General features: G+C 52.0%; 1 protein-coding gene across 2 annotated transcripts in view; it reads right to left on the bottom strand.

Moving 5' to 3' along the window:
- Nucleotides 1-806: 806 nt before the first annotated feature.
- SIL1 (SIL1 nucleotide exchange factor) overlaps nucleotides 807-15,181 on the bottom strand; it is a 294,377-nt gene continuing 280,002 nt past the window's right edge. Inside the window, exons 8-10 of one of the 2 annotated variants that reach the window (XM_082837179.1) lie at nucleotides 5,889-5,985; nucleotides 5,280-5,444; nucleotides 807-1,364 (exon numbers count right to left, since the gene is read on the bottom strand). In XM_082837179.1, the coding sequence (XP_082693305.1) occupies nucleotides 1,008-1,364; nucleotides 5,280-5,444; nucleotides 5,889-5,985 (619 nt within the window). In that variant the 3' untranslated portion in view covers nucleotides 807-1,007. The remainder of the gene's footprint in view (nucleotides 1,365-5,279; nucleotides 5,445-5,888; nucleotides 5,986-15,181) is intronic. The other variant, XM_082837178.1, reaches the window with a different exon arrangement.

Here is a 15,181-nt window from a genome sequence, read left to right as displayed (position 1 = left end):
ACAAACGCACCAGAATCCAAATCAGGAAAGCCCAGAGCAGGGGTTGCCATGGCAACCTGCGGCAGGCTCCCAGCTTCTCTGGAGTGGGAGCAGCGACTTGTCAGGCTCGGCTGCCCCTGCCTCCAAGGCCGCCTCCTCCAGCTCAGTGCAGATCACCACGGACACAGAAGAGGGGCAAGGGCACAGAGAAGCACCTCTGCCCTGTAAGGTGGGCCTGGCAGGCCTGGGCTCCCACTACCAGCTTTATCGAGATTACTCCTCTCCCAGAGTTAGGCCTACACCCAAAGGCCTCCAGAGGGCATGGAGCCACCGCAGTCCCACCACTCAGGCCCCAGCACCAAAAGCTCCAGCCTCGCCCATCAGCTGCCTGGGCTGACACGGCATCCCTGCGTGTGGAGATGCCCTCAGGTTTCTGCCAGTGCCAGTGGCCTTGAAACTAATATGTAGGCACAGGATGAAGGGGGCAGTGAGATGATTACCCAGACCTCCCGACATAGCTGGGTGAGGAGGTGGCAAGCACGAGTGCCAGGCACTGGTGTAGTGCTTTATGTATGTTTTCTCTCATTTAATAGCATTCCCCTTTGACAGATGAGGAAACAGCCTCAGGGAAGTTAAATGACTTCCCAAAGTCACAGAGCCACTCACTGGCTGGTAAAGAGCTGGGTCCCAACTGGGGTTTTCCAACTCCTGGGCCCAGACCCTTCCCATGGGGCCTGTTACTGGATGCCCTGGACTGACCACCCAGCACGTCACCAGGGGACCTCAGGGCGCTATCACCCAAAGACCACCAAAGCACTGTGCCCAGTCTGCACAGACACACAGTAAACAGACAGACAATGGCCTTCATGCTTCCATTTAATGGCCAGGCCAGCACTGCCCAGATGATGCCCAGGCCCCAGTGGGGAAGTCCTCCCTCCTAGCTGGTATCCCCTGAAGAGCCCACCCCAGCCGGTGCCCCTCAGCCTCACTAGCAGCATCCCGGTCTAGTCCCAGTGGCAGGGGCAGCCTCATCTTAGCTCCTTCAGCAAGCTGTTGATAGAGCCCAGGAGTTCCCAGAAGTAGCCCTCATCCTCGCCATCCTGGAGCTCCAGGGCAGCCAGTGCCTGGTACTCAGCCTGGAGGATGACCAGCGTCCTGTTGAGCTGCGGGTCCTGACGGTAGCGGTCCCGACAGGTGGCCAGGAGGGCACCCAGCGTTTGTAGCACCTTTTCGCGGGCATCGTGCTCTGGCAGTGCCAGGAGGTGGGCAGTGATCTCGCACCAGCCCTGTTCCTGAAGGCCTGGCAGGAGGTGCACCTGGCGGTACTGCTGCAGCTTCTCTGGGGACGTCTCCCGCATCAGCTCGGCCTCCTCCTCAGCAAACATCTGCCATCCACACGGCCAGGGGCCAGGGTGTGGGAAGGGGAGAGAACACAAAGAGAGCAGTCAGCCCTGCCTTTTAGACTCGAAGGCACATGGCTGACCCAAGAGTCTGTACCCTCTTCCTCCTTCCCCTTGGGCCTCAAAGGCCCTTCATGGGAGAAGGCCAACTGGACTCATAGCTTCACACATGCTCTCCAGCCCATCCATATGTCCACCCATCTGTCCATCCATCCACTCATCAAAAACAACTGTGTAATGTGCCAGGTGCTGGAGAAACCAAGATGGAGACATGGTCCCTGCCCTCAAGGAGCTCAGGATCTATCAGGAGATTAAAAATTAACTGAATAAGTCCTAAATATCATGATACATTTCATCTAGCAGGGTGGTGTGGAGGCAGACAGTCTGGATTCAAATTCCTGCTCCACCACTGACAGCTGAATGACGGAATGACCTTGGGCTAGCACTTTGCCTCCCTAAGACCCAATGCCATCATCTCTGATGTGGAGGAGAGGACGTAACCCCTTCAGGACTGTTGGGAGAACTCAGTGGGACAGTGACCATGCAGCCAGTGCCCAGCACAGAGAGCACACCCACAATGTGAGCTTCACCATCAACAAACGTTAGCTGTACCAGCAGCAGCATCACATCACCATCACCACAACTACAGATCCACTCCCTCACAGGAGTTAGGGCACGGGCGACAGAGGAGGCTGGCCAGTCCCTGAGCCTTGAGGGGCTTGTGGGAGTTGACCAAGGGGATAAGGGTGTAGGGTCCACAGACACAGGAGGGTTGCAACAATAGGCCTGGGTCCACCTCATGTTTGAAGACCAGCAGGCTGTTATGGTCGATGGGGCACGAGGGCCAGGCTGGGGCCTAGAATGCTCGGAGCCCTGGGAGTCCCTGGCCATTATGCTGAGGGCCTCGGGAGTTGAGGAAAGTTTGGGCAGGAAGTCACATGCATGGCCTGTGTCTGGTAAGTGCAGAAACCCAGCCCCATCAGAATATGGTGGGAACCGATCCTGCCAGGCTGCCAGAGGAAACACCTGAAACCCGACAAGTTACCAACTTATTTCACAATGCAGAGTACTAATCACTATACGGTCACGGCAAGCCACCAGGAGTCTACCAACTTATTTCAAATGTCAGAGGAAGGCTATGCAGAGATGAAGGGTCGGCAATGGGTAGAGATGTCCCATACTGGTTGTACTAAATGTACTTGCAAGAAGAAAGAAGAAATCACTGCCCTAACTCCAGGGGAGGATGAGGCATGCAGATGACAGGGAAGGCAAGAGGGAAGCCCAGAAAAAGATCAGGGGCCACAGTGGAGAACCTGATGGCTGTGGCGCTTGTTGGAGCTGGCAGAGGAAGCAGGGGAGGAGGGGGGTCAGCATCCTGGGACAGAAAAGGCTGAGAGGGATGGAGAAGTCCTTTCCTACTCCCAAGTCCTGCCAGCTCCACCTCCAAACACATCCCAGTCCTCCCAGCTCTCTGCCCCATGGGCGCTGCTCCTCACTGCACTTTTGCAGTCTCCTGCCTCCCGCTCCCAGCCTGCATCCTCCAGTCCTCTGACAGCAGACAATGACACAGCCCCAAACCCTTCACAACTTGGCATTTCTGATGATAAAGACTGACTCCCTTCACTGGGACTTGGAGGCTCTTCAGGATCTGGCCCTGCCTGCACTTGGGCTCCTCCCCACACATGCCCTCACTCTGGCACCCGTCACACCAACTCTCCCCCAGGATCTATGTACGTGCAGCTCCCACTTCCAGGCACCCTCTCACCCAACACTGACTCCACAGTCAACTTGACTCACCCCTCATTTCTCACTCAGCACCTCCTTTGACTCCCCAGAAGAGGTTAGGGCCCTGATCATAAGCCTCCAGGGCCTACATGCTCTAGGAGATTCTCTGATAAATGTCTGCCTGAAAGCACCAGGAGGGCAGGGATCATGGGGCTGGCACAGCACCGGCAGGGCAGATACCCAGTCAACACCTGTGGAAGGAACCAGCGGGCAGGTCACCCCTGCGGCCCTTCAGCTCCAAGAAGGCACGAGAGGACGTGGGCTCATGACCACAGGAGGGCATCCCAGCTCTGCAGGAGCCCAGATGTCAGGGCATAGTTTCTTAGTGGAGGGCCCACCAAGAGCCAAGGGACAGAAGAAGAAATGCCTGGGGTCTGGCAGACCACAGAAGGGGTAAGCCGGTGAGCCAAGGACCCTAACAATCTGAGAGGTGGTCCCACACTCTCATGGGAATTCTGCCTTCAGCTGCTACCTCCCGACACCAAAGATGCCCTCAAGGTGCATGGCACCCCCCGGTTGGCAACCTGTCACACCTCTACCTTCAGGCAGCTCTGGACCCATCCCCAGATGGGTTTGGCTAGTTTGACTAGCTCTTTATTCTCTCTGAGAAACCATAAGAACAAGAAGCCCTGACTGCCTCAAGTGTAAAGTATGGCTGCCATCTGTTCTAACACTCTCTGGCTGAAACTCCTCCACGGTCCTCCACCTGCAGGAGCATGGCTGTCTCCATACTGTTTGCAGAGAGACGCCACTCCCTCCCTGATCTTCACAGCACCCCAAAGCCTCAAAGGTCGGCTCCGGGGCCAGTTGACTCAGGGGCCTGCCTCTCACCAGGGCAGCCTTGGTGAGACTGCCAGTGGTAGCTCTCCAGGGATGAAGCAAAGTCACGGTGCCCGCTACGCCAGGGCTGGGGGCAGCAAAGAGACACCCAAGTCACAAGGGCAAAGTGATAGGTTTCTCCCGGGAAATGCCAAGCCTGTGTACATGTCCTTCCCCTGGCTTGCTGGCCCACTCCCAGGATGTCAGCTGTGCCCTGGCCTTATTAATTGGACGTGAGGACCACATGGCTGCCTGCTGTTCTGAGAAACAGGGTTTCTGCAGCTTAGAGGGGTGGAGGAAGAGAAAGGGGGAGAGGGGGAGAGAGAGAGGGAGAGGCTGAAAGACAAGACAGGACAAGAGAGACAGAGTGAGTGAGTGCACACACACAAAAGCCAACAGGTGGAGAGTAAAGCAGCAACAGACAACCCTGATCCTTGGCCTGAGGCCTGGCGGGAGGGGTGCGCAGGGGAGGGCCAGGGAGGAAGGGCTGGGCCCCTCTTCCTCCAACATTCAGAAGTGGTTTCCAGCGGCTGCCCAGCCCTGCTCCACTAATCCGCAGTTGGCTGTAGGGAGAGTGTGGCCCCAGAGAGGCAGCTGAGAAAACCCTGCCAATGCTCTCTGCAGCAGCTGAATTAAGAATCAGTCCTGGCTGGTTTTACCCTCTCCTTAATTAAGACACTTCTCAGGCTCAAAAACACCAAAGTGGGCTGGGGACCAAGTCTCCTCCCAGATGGCAAGCCCGTGGGTCCCTGGGTCCTTCAGTGGCAGCCAGTCTGAGCCCCTGCCCAGAGCCAAAGCTCCCAGAGGAGGCACCTCCAGGTTTCTAGAATCTTAAGATTCAGCATCATTCCAGTCCCTGGCTCCTCAGTCTCCTGGCTGCTGTGATGGCTCCCAGACACAGCTGCTCCTGGTCACCCGCACCCTAGGTTTCAGCCAAATGACCTTTTATTCCATGAAGGGCTGATCCTGGCTGTTTCTGGCTTCTGGTCACACTGACCCTTCATCATGCTAACCCCTGACCACTGCCAGTGCCCCCTCCTCCCCTCCCACTCCTCACCAGCCCTCAGGTTTTAGCTCAGCAGTCACTTCCCACAGGACATCTGCCCTGACATCTCAGAAATCCTGGGCTCCACAGCATTCCTGTCAGCCCAGCTCAGGGCTGGCATGTTTGCTCAGGACACTCAGCTATGAGGATGTAGGGAATGGATGGAAGATATGGGGAGTGGGGAGGGTCAAATGGCCAGAAACAAACACAAAGCAAAGTGCACAGGAGGCAGGACAGGCCTGGGCACTCACCTTCTCAGTGACCAGGTCGTAGAGCAGAGTGACCACGCGCACGGCCAGCACCTCCATGCCCTTCTCCTGGACCAGACTCCTCAGCACCTGCAGTCCCCCCAGCTTCAGGAACTGCTGCTGGGCATAGGGGAAGTGTCGCAGTAAGGAGCACAAGGCAAACAGAACCTGGGGAGGCACAGATCCAGATGGGTGAGGGGCCACAGAAACTAGGCCTTGGGGCAAGCACCCAGAGGTGCCCCAGCTACCCCAGCCCAGGTCCCATTCTTCCCGGCCCCAACCACCACCCTTGGGTATAGCTCACCCCAGTACCCAGGGCTGTGAGAGCCAGGAGAGGTATCAGACACCTTCAACACCACCCAGTGGACAAACGGAGGCCCAGGGCAGGAAACCAGGGTGTTGAACCTGAGACTGCACCGTGGGAGCAGGCCTCCAGACGCCTCACATACTGCTGTGCTGCTTTAGGTGAAGGGGACCTCTCCCCCTACGCCACCCAGCGGATGGCCACTCAGGCCCCCAAGGGTGACGTGTACAACCCGGAAAGGGACCCTTGTCTTTTAGGCTCCACGGGTGTGCTGGGGTCTGGGCGGGAAAAAGGAAGCAGAAACGCACCTTCTTCTTTGCAGTGAGAGACTGCTCCGTGGCCAGAACGACCAGCAACTTCTGCAAGGCTCCTCCCTCAATGGCCTCCACCTGGACCTTTGGGTTGCTGGAGGGGGAAGCACAGGAAAGCAGGACTTCACACCTACTCACCAACTTGGGGGCACGCCCCTGGGCCCAACCCAGGTTAAGAGGGCTACCACCACAGCAGCCATCCCTGGGGAGGAACAAGGTGCACAGGGGGTGTTCCCACTCTGGACAAGCTAGAACTTATCTGGGGAAACAAAAACAAACTGGTGTAGGTCCACCTGGGTACAATGGCCTATGGCACAGACAACAGGGCCAAGGGCCCCAGGCCAGTGTCCACTCCCTATCAGCCAATGGGCTGGGGTGATCTGGGAATGGAAATCACCGCTACCATTTTAAGATCCCTCTGATGCTGAAGGTGCTACTTCAGTGTCCCTCCTATGGAAAGCCTTCCTCCACGCTCCTCAAGCCAGCCTTACGTGCTTCCCCCTTCCATGATCCCAGGTGCATCACACTCTGGGGGAATCACTAACGATCTGTTCCCTTCAGGGTGTGTAGCTCCAGGGCCAGGGACCCCTTCCTCTCTCTCTCCTCCTGGGTGGAGCACACAGACAGTATAGAGTAAAAACACTTATGGGAGGGAGGCAGGCAGAAAGAACAACATCCAGGGAGCCTTTGCATCCCTGAGTAGATCCTAACCCAGCTGCCTCCCTGCTGGACTCTCCACTATGTGACAGCAGCTACTATGATTGTCCCCGTATCTCAGCACTCAGCACAGGGTCTGCCATGGCGTAGGGCCCTGGACAGTAAGGAGTGAATGAAGCAACATATGTGTACAACCATGACTGACTGCATCAACCAACAAACGGGCAACACTGAAACACAAAGAACCCAGAGCTGCCTCTGGAACGCCAGTCCCCATTCTGGGCTAGAGAAAGAGTGATGAGCTTGGGGCTTCCCTGGTGGCGCAGTGGTTGAGAATCCGCCTGCTGATGCAGGGGACACGGGTTCGTGCCCTGGACCGGGAAGATCCCACATGCCCCAGAGCAGCTGGGCCCGTGAGCCATGCCCGCTGGGCCTGAGCGTCCGGAGCCTGTGCTCCTTAACGGAAGAGGCCACAGCAGTGAGAGGCCCGTGTACCACAAAAAAAAAAAAAAAAAAAAGAGTGATGAGCTTTAAACAAATATTTCAGGCAAAGCGCTCATGGATGAAAGGATGGGGGTCCTGGAGGGTGAGACCTCCTCTAGGGCAGGGTGCCAGACAGGGACATGGCTGGGAACCCCTTACTTTCTAAGATCAAACTGATGAGGAATCAAGGAGCAAGTGCCAAGCGCAGAGATCTGTGTAGTTAGGCCTTCGAAGAAGGTCAAGATTCCTTCATCGGCAGCGTATGAGGCCTCAGAAAAGAAAGGTGGCAGGCATGTAAAAAGCCTGAGACCAGCAGCAAGGGGAGAGGCTGGACCAGAGGTGAGACAGTGGCTGTCACCCTCACGCAGACAGCAAGCACACAGAGGGCACCCAGTCTCTTCTGGGCCCTGGCTGCCTTATCTTAGCATGGCCACCACAAAGTACCCTGGAGACCCAAAAAGCACCTGTTTCTCCTAACCCACAATCTTAGCAGGGGGCCCTCAGAACATCTTGGAGAGAGTACGGCAGAGTACAGACAAATCAGAGAGTCGATTCCTGATCCAAAACCCAGAGAAAAGGGGAGGCAGGTAACAAGAGAGAGAGCACACTGCTGCTCACAGGAGAGGGCCTGGCACACAGCAGGCACCCCATACAAGCTGGCTGGATGGTACGGTAATGGGGCCCAAGTGAGTCCTTGATGGTCCACCCACTACTCCTACCAGGCCCCAGCTTCAAGGTTCGAAGCAGACTTAGCACATGGAGCCAGTTTTCCTGCTGTAAAATGGGAGGCGCCTGCATCCCTCTGCATCTTCTCTGCAAAAGGATGCGCAGGGTGGGTGCTGGCCTTTCCCACTGCAACTTCACTTGTGTCTGAGGAGCAGCCTGGAGATGCACTGGGGTCCCTGGGGAAGAAGGCTGACAGCTCCTCTCCAGATAGGCAGGTGGGCGCCAATGCAGGGATTATGGAGCTGAGCCTCTTCCCTGCCCCCTGCTCCCCCACCTTGAGAAAGGCAGCTACTTCATCAAAGCGTGAGTTAATTAGGGCTGTCTCTGCCGTCATGTGTCTGAGGAACACTCACCCACAACAGGCAGGGTCTAGGAAAAGAAGTCGACCACGCTGAGAAATTCACACAAACGTCAAACACAGTCTCCCAAGGAAGGGGGGCTGTGAGGCCCAACATCTCATCAGCCTCAGGGAACAGCACCTAGGAGCCCCATCCCCAGTGGGCCTGCAGAGCGGCACAGACAAGGCCCTCCAAAGACGTCATGTGAAGCTTCATCCTTGTCTACAGATCTGCTGAGAACAAGACCCAGAAACAATCACCTGGCTAACCCCGAAAGACAAGCTCAGAGCTCAGGAGCAGAGGGGCCTCCAAGGAGACCCAGCCTAAGCAGCTCCCAGAGTAGCAGCCCTGTCACTAACTTGGGCAGTATTGGGAGAGGGGAGAGACATGAATAATACTGGGACTCTGCCCACCCAGGTTTCACCTGGCAGAAGGGGAGAGAAGACTCAAACCCCAAAGGGAACCACAGCACAAACAAGAAAACAAACTACCAGGGGCAAAAGGCGAGGGCACATACTGTGTAGGCAAATTCCTAGGATCCTCCAGAGAAAGAATAAGCCAATGGGAGTAAACAAAAGATGCCAAAAGCCAAGAAGATATATGGCTTCCCCAGCATTTTGTCTATCAGAGCCCCAGTGTGAGTTAGAAAGGGCCAGAAAGCACTGTCCTAGGAAAGATCTAGAGGCAAGGCACTGTCCAGGCAGTTGCTCCGAGAAGCCCCACGTGCAGAACAGATCCTTGGGGACACTCAGCCTGTTCTCTGCCACTCAACACTCAACAAGCCAGGCTCCACACATAGGAGAGACACCACACCACCGTATTCTACTTACAGGTTTCAGAGTGAATAAATGAACGGCTATGTAATTTTTAGGCTGTACCAGGTGGCTCTGAACCTAAGGTCTGTGGGGGTTCAGAGAAAGAATGTCTGGTCTGGAAGAGCCAGGAGGGCTGCCTGGAAGAAGAGAGACTGCAGAAGACTGGAGTACAAGTGAGGAAGACAGCCTGTGCACCAGAAGACAGGCATGTGCTCAGGGAACAGCATGAGCATGTACAGAGAGGCAAGCAGACCATTCAGTGGAAGGCTGCCCTGAAGAATCATAGAAAACGGGGCTGAGGAGTGCAGCTGACTCCTGACACAAGGGCAGGTCAGGCTGCGCCTGAGGATGAGGAGACACAGGACCCATACCCTGCCCAGCAAGCGGAACCTGCTCCTGCTTCTCCTTCCTCGACACACGCAAGGCAAAATGGGGAGTTGGAAACAAGCACTTCTAGGGCATACAGACACAAGAGAGGGCCCAGGAGAAGGGCCTGCCTCAGGACAGTGACCCCAGGGTGGGAGATGAGCTGGAGGGACACTCTGAGCCAGGCATAGCTCACGATTCCCAGGTCAGGCCGACTGTTACGTGGTGTGTGTCGGTATCTGCCCAGCATCCTTTCTTCCTCACCAGGCACTGACACCCCTTTCTTCCCTTCCACTGATGGCTGCCTCTTCCACTCCTTGTGGTCCTGAGGGGGCAGGTCCCAACCCCGCAGGGAGGGCTTATGGCCCAATACTGGCTCATCATATCTGCCCCCCACCAGGCCCTCCGTTGGTTGCCGAGGACTGGCAATCAGAGCTTTTCAGTCTTCTACACTGGAGTCAGGACAGAGAAGTTCTCTTCTTCACAAGGTAGGTAGGTTGCTGTAAGCCAGAAGCACCTATAGCCATGCCAATAGCAGCCAGGTCCCATCCCAACCCAAACCATCCCCATGGAGGGAAGTCATTTAGAGCAGGAAAGAATAGAACTCAAACACAGGAGAAGTAAACCAGAGAGAAAAAGGGAAAGCCTGATGCCTTTTGCCACTTGCGAAAATCACTTTCATAAGGCAATGAATTTACTTTTTCACCTGCAGCAGAGTCCTGAAAACCTGGGTAAGTAGAGCAGGACCATGGGCCAAATGTGGGCCTATGGCTGAGTGGGGCCAAGTGCAGCCTTAGCAGCCCTGGGCCCACACCCTGACTGGCGTAAATGAGGGAACTCACGTAACTCTGAGCTCTACCCCAGGCTTCAGGGCTTCAGTGGCTCCACGGACACATCAGGGGTTCCATACGATACCCTTCCGAAAAAAGGCTTTTAGCACCACCCAGTCAAAGAGGCTGAGGAAACACATCAGGAGGGTAGGAAAAACCAGGCTAGCATTTCCAGATGGCACTCAGTCCATCCAGGCAGGGACAGCAGAGAAGGGCTTTTCTTGAGCAATCTGCCCTAGAGGGGCAGACACCAACATGCTCTCAGAACCCCTCTCTCTCCAGGCAGCTCAGCCTTGGGCTCTGAATGCTCACTGCTATGTTTTGGGGGAAGAAATGCCCAAAATAGCTCAGAGTGAGGTCTACAGAATGTGCCAGGGTGAAAGTCTGGAGAACTCTTGGTGAGAATCCTGTAAACAATGGCTGATGACCTTGGGCAAGACCCTTCACTTCAGTTTCTTCACCTGTGAGGCAGAGCTAAAACTACCTTGAGTTAAAGATAGAATAGCTAATGAGTGCCAAAATGCTAGACAATACATTGTGACTGAAAGATTATAATTATAGTGGGTTTGCTACACAAAGAGGCCAGACCATATCCTTGAGAACACTGCTTTTATTCACCCCAGATGCCCCAGGCACATGTATGCTGGCCTCATCCCCCTCCTAGCCTACAGACTCAGGACCGGAGCTGTGGCCCACGCCTGAGGGTGGGGGTAGGGGTGTCTTGCTGGCTGGAAGATGGGTGTCCTGACAGCTGGGGATGTGAGTGAGTTGGAAGGGCAGGGGCCTGGCACGCCTCTCAGCGACATCAGTGGCGCTGGTGTGCTCAAAGTCAACAGAAGGATATTAAGGACGTAGCTCGTCTCCAATGAGATAAATGAGAATAAACCTTGTTCAGGGCTAAGCTGGCTGGACTGAATAAATACCATTAGCACTTGGATTACTGGGATGTTCACAATCAGCAGGCGAGTCAGCTGTCTGTGTGCAGAGGGATGGCAGCAGCTGCTACTCTGTTAATCTTGAAGGCGGGGGGCTGGCGGGGTGCACGCAGAAATGGAAGTGATTGCATTTGCAGAAACCAAACGCTCTGGGTCAGGGTGACTGATGTGGGCAATATGCCAAGGGTCAGAGGTCATATTTCAGCTAACCAAGCTGAGCAAGTGTCTAGGAGGCATTGAGGAGGTGGTGGAGCTGATCTCAGGGTGGCCGGGGGGCTCATGAGAATACTGCCCACTTCAGATTCAGAAGCTGCCCTCCTCCTTCCCTGTCACTCAGGACTCACTACATAATGTTCATGAAAATGTGAACATTTAGTTGTTCTTAAAGCTATTAGGAATTTCAAGATGGTGAGGGCAGAGCATTAAATCAAACACAGGCCCTTTTCAGTGTGGGGTCCTCTGTAATGCACAGGGCCATGAAGCAGGCACTGCTGGCACCAGGGTGTGTGCACAGAAACAGGAAATGCACAGAAATCCTGTGCACAGGTGAATCAAAACAACAAGGGCTAAAAAGGGAGTTTGAATCAGTGGAAAAGGAGAAAAACAAAAAGGCAGAGTTTCAGGACGGGAAATAAGGATTAGGTTGACCGGTTCGACGGGGGCTGAGGAAATACTAAGGTGAAACCCCTGGTGCAGAGCCTGTGTCATCCGGAGTTTCAGTCCAAACCTAGATATCAGGCTTGTCCACGGCACACTGGGGACATGAGACACATGGGGTATGTGCCCTCTCATGAGTCCCTGCAATATTTCTAAGTAGGACAATTATTATTTCTTCTGTCTTCATAACAGAAGAAAAAGCTACCATTGTTCTGAAATGCTCTCTGCGAAGATGCTGTGCAGTAGGGCAAGGGGGCACACTGCAGGCTTAATCATTTGTGATCCTGACTGGTGACACTGTGCATGCTCATCTTCTTGCCCAGAGAGAAAGATTCCTTCTCCGATGGCCTCATCTTATTTGTGCCCTAGTGTGTGGCCTTCATCACCTGTGAAACACAAGGACTTGCAGGATGTGTACTCCTGAAATAGGTTCATTAGGGATCTATAGTAGCCTGCCATCTAGGGATTAATAGGGTTAAGCATCTGTTAATCAAGATGTGGACAGTTACCAACTTAAATAAAAACAGAATAGGTTCACCAAAAAAATAAATGCCAAGTACAACTCTTCCACATGAAAGTGAAGCCCCCAGGAGAAACAAAACATCCAGCCTGTTACAAGCTTCATACCACCTAGCTGTGGTGGGAACCACATTAGGCCCCTCAGAAGTTCTCTCTGAACACTGGAGAAAAGAAGGAGAATCACTGGACCCATTCAAATACAGTCCCCAACCAGATGCCAGTCATTTAAGCAAATGTGGGACACCCACAGTTCACCACAATGATAAAGCTCACAACAGTATCTCTAGAACCTCTTTCCAGACACAAACACACAGAATGATAATCTTCCTACCTCTGGAGAGACAAAGGGGCCGCAGAGGAAGGGGCACTGAAGAATCTTCTTGACATCTGGTAGCTCTCAAACATAGCTCTGCATCATAATCACCTTGGGCATTTCCCCCCTCCCTTAAATCATTTCAGACTGGGCACTTAAAAACTACTACAGAGAATTATACAGAAAAATAACCTACAGAAAAGTTGCAAAATAAAAAAAGACTCCTATCAAGAGTCACCTGTTAACATTTTACTACATTCGTTTTCTCATTTTCTCTCTGTATGTTTATACATTTTTTCTGAAATATTTGAGAGTAAGTTGCAGATCTGATGCCACTTTACCTTAAATGTATCAAGTGTGTATTTCCTAAGAACATAACCACAGCACAGTTATCAAAATCAGGAAATTAACATTGATACATGATCTATAGATATTCAGATTTTGCCAACTGTCCCAATAATATCCTTTTTAGAAAAATAATTTTGGTCCAAGGTCCAATCCAGGACTTACATGATGAATTGAGAAGCATGTCTTTGAATCTCCTTTAACCTTGACACACCCTTCCTTAGCCTGTCTTTGTCTTTCACTACATTGACAGTTTTTTTTTGTTTTTTGGTTTCTTTTTACATTGACAGTTTTGAAGAGTACAGGCCAGTTGTAGAATGTCCCTCAGCCTGAACTTGATGTCTTTTCCTGATTAGACTGAGGTAGTGTAGGTTGGCAAGAATGCCACAAAAGCAATGTCTTGTCTTTCTCGGTGCATCATATCAGGAGGCACATGATGTCATTCAGGCTCACAAGTAGCTGTGTTCACTTTGATTACTTGATCATGGTGGTGTCTGCCAGATTTCTCCACTATAAAGATATTATTTGTCCCTTTTGAATTGATAAATATTTTGTGAGGAGACTCTTTAAGATATGAAGACAGCCTGTTCCTCACCAAACTTTCACCCATTAGTTCTGGCATTCATCAGTAATTCTTATTTAAAATAATTAATACCATGATGTTTGTCAAAGGATGATATTCAAACTCCATCATTGCTTCTATCTGTATTTGTTGGCACTCTACCTAAAAGAAGTTTTCCTTCTTCCTCACTTATTCATTCATTTATATCAGTATGGATTCTTATTTAATCTATGGGTTATAATCCAGTTCTATGATTATGTAAAATATACCTGATTAAATCTGAAAAAAAAAAATAGAGCCTTTTCATGTTGGTTTCTGTGTCTTTTTGACACATTTCCATCATTCTTTGAGCACCTCCATACTTTTTGGCACAAGATGTTCTTGTACAAGATATAGTACTTTTCCTGCACCTGCTGTGGAATAAGCCATTTCTCCAAGGAGCACTTCGGGCACTTTCTGAAAATTCTAACAGATTCTAACCCTTACCCTACACATACTGAATCACAGCCTCAGAAGATAGGGCTCAAACACCTGATTTTTCACAAATGCTTCACATGAGCCTTACCAGGAGGCCTGGCACTGATCTGAGAACCAGCATTTGGGATAACTAGATCCAATGCCCAACCTTTTATCCAGACAGCATGTCTGATAACTGGCTGCAAGGTTGAAGATTACAGCAGTAGGGAGACTCATCCTTACGTTAGCTATAAACTCTTCCAATTGCTAGAAAAACGTCTTCTGTTACCGAGCTAAAATCTGCTTTCATGTAGCTTATATCCACTGGTCCGAATCTGCCCTCTCAAAGTAGAGTCACCTGAACCGGCCCTGACAGGTCAGCCCTTCTGAACCTTAGAAGCCAAATGCCCAGAGAAAGATCCCCTCTCACAAATCTAGCCTCATGGGATCCAGCAGTCATTCTTCATGTGACTCCTGAAATCCTTTGCCTTCTTGACAATGCTCTATGGGACACTGCCCCACGTACTGACAAATCCCTGCAGAGGTGGTATTCACACCTATCCACAGGACTCCCCCTGGGCCAACCCCTCCAGAGTTCAGTGGGCCCAGCCACGCTGACCCAAGGTCATCTGCCCCTAATACCTGAGGCACATCTAGGTTTTTGGCAGTAGTGTCACAAAACTGACTCAACAGTGGGCCTGCCTAGGTCAAATCCCTGCAGGCTGTTCATATCACCCTCTGATGAGTCAAGTGTTCTCCAAAATGGCCCTGAACACAAGTAGAGAAGGTAAAAAAACAAGTTACAAATGATTCGGTGGACTGACACCATACTTTTGTTCCTGTGTGGTAAGACTTTTTAAAAAAACAAAACAAAACCAAACCACAAATATGGGTAATTTATAAAATTAAAAATCGAATAATAACAAAATTTTAAATGTTGCTTTGCTACCTGGGCCCTTCGTCCTAGCCTGTCACTATTCTTCTGGATCTTCATTCTGTCTAACATGTTGGTTATCCCTTCCGAATCTGTGTCATCTGCCCCCATGCCCTCACATGAGAACCTGAATGCAGGTTGGACAGGCAGAGTCTGACATGATCTCTTTGGCACATCACTACAGTGAAGGCTCTGCTGACACTTAACCACTTATAAACAAACCTTTATTAGGTCTGACTGTTAAAGACATGCGGATTTGTAGCTACTTGATCATCAATTTCTCTATCTGATCTATTTGATTATCATGAGATTCTGACAAATGCTTCTGAAATGCAGATTCCCTCTTTGTCTATA

The sequence above is a fragment of the Leucopleurus acutus genome (assembly GCF_964270905.1).
Source record: "Leucopleurus acutus genome assembly, chromosome: 3".
Taxonomy (NCBI): domain Eukaryota; kingdom Metazoa; phylum Chordata; class Mammalia; order Artiodactyla; family Delphinidae; genus Leucopleurus; species Leucopleurus acutus.
The sequence above is the reverse complement of the archived record's forward strand: the minus strand, read 5'-3'. Positions and strand labels throughout refer to the sequence as shown.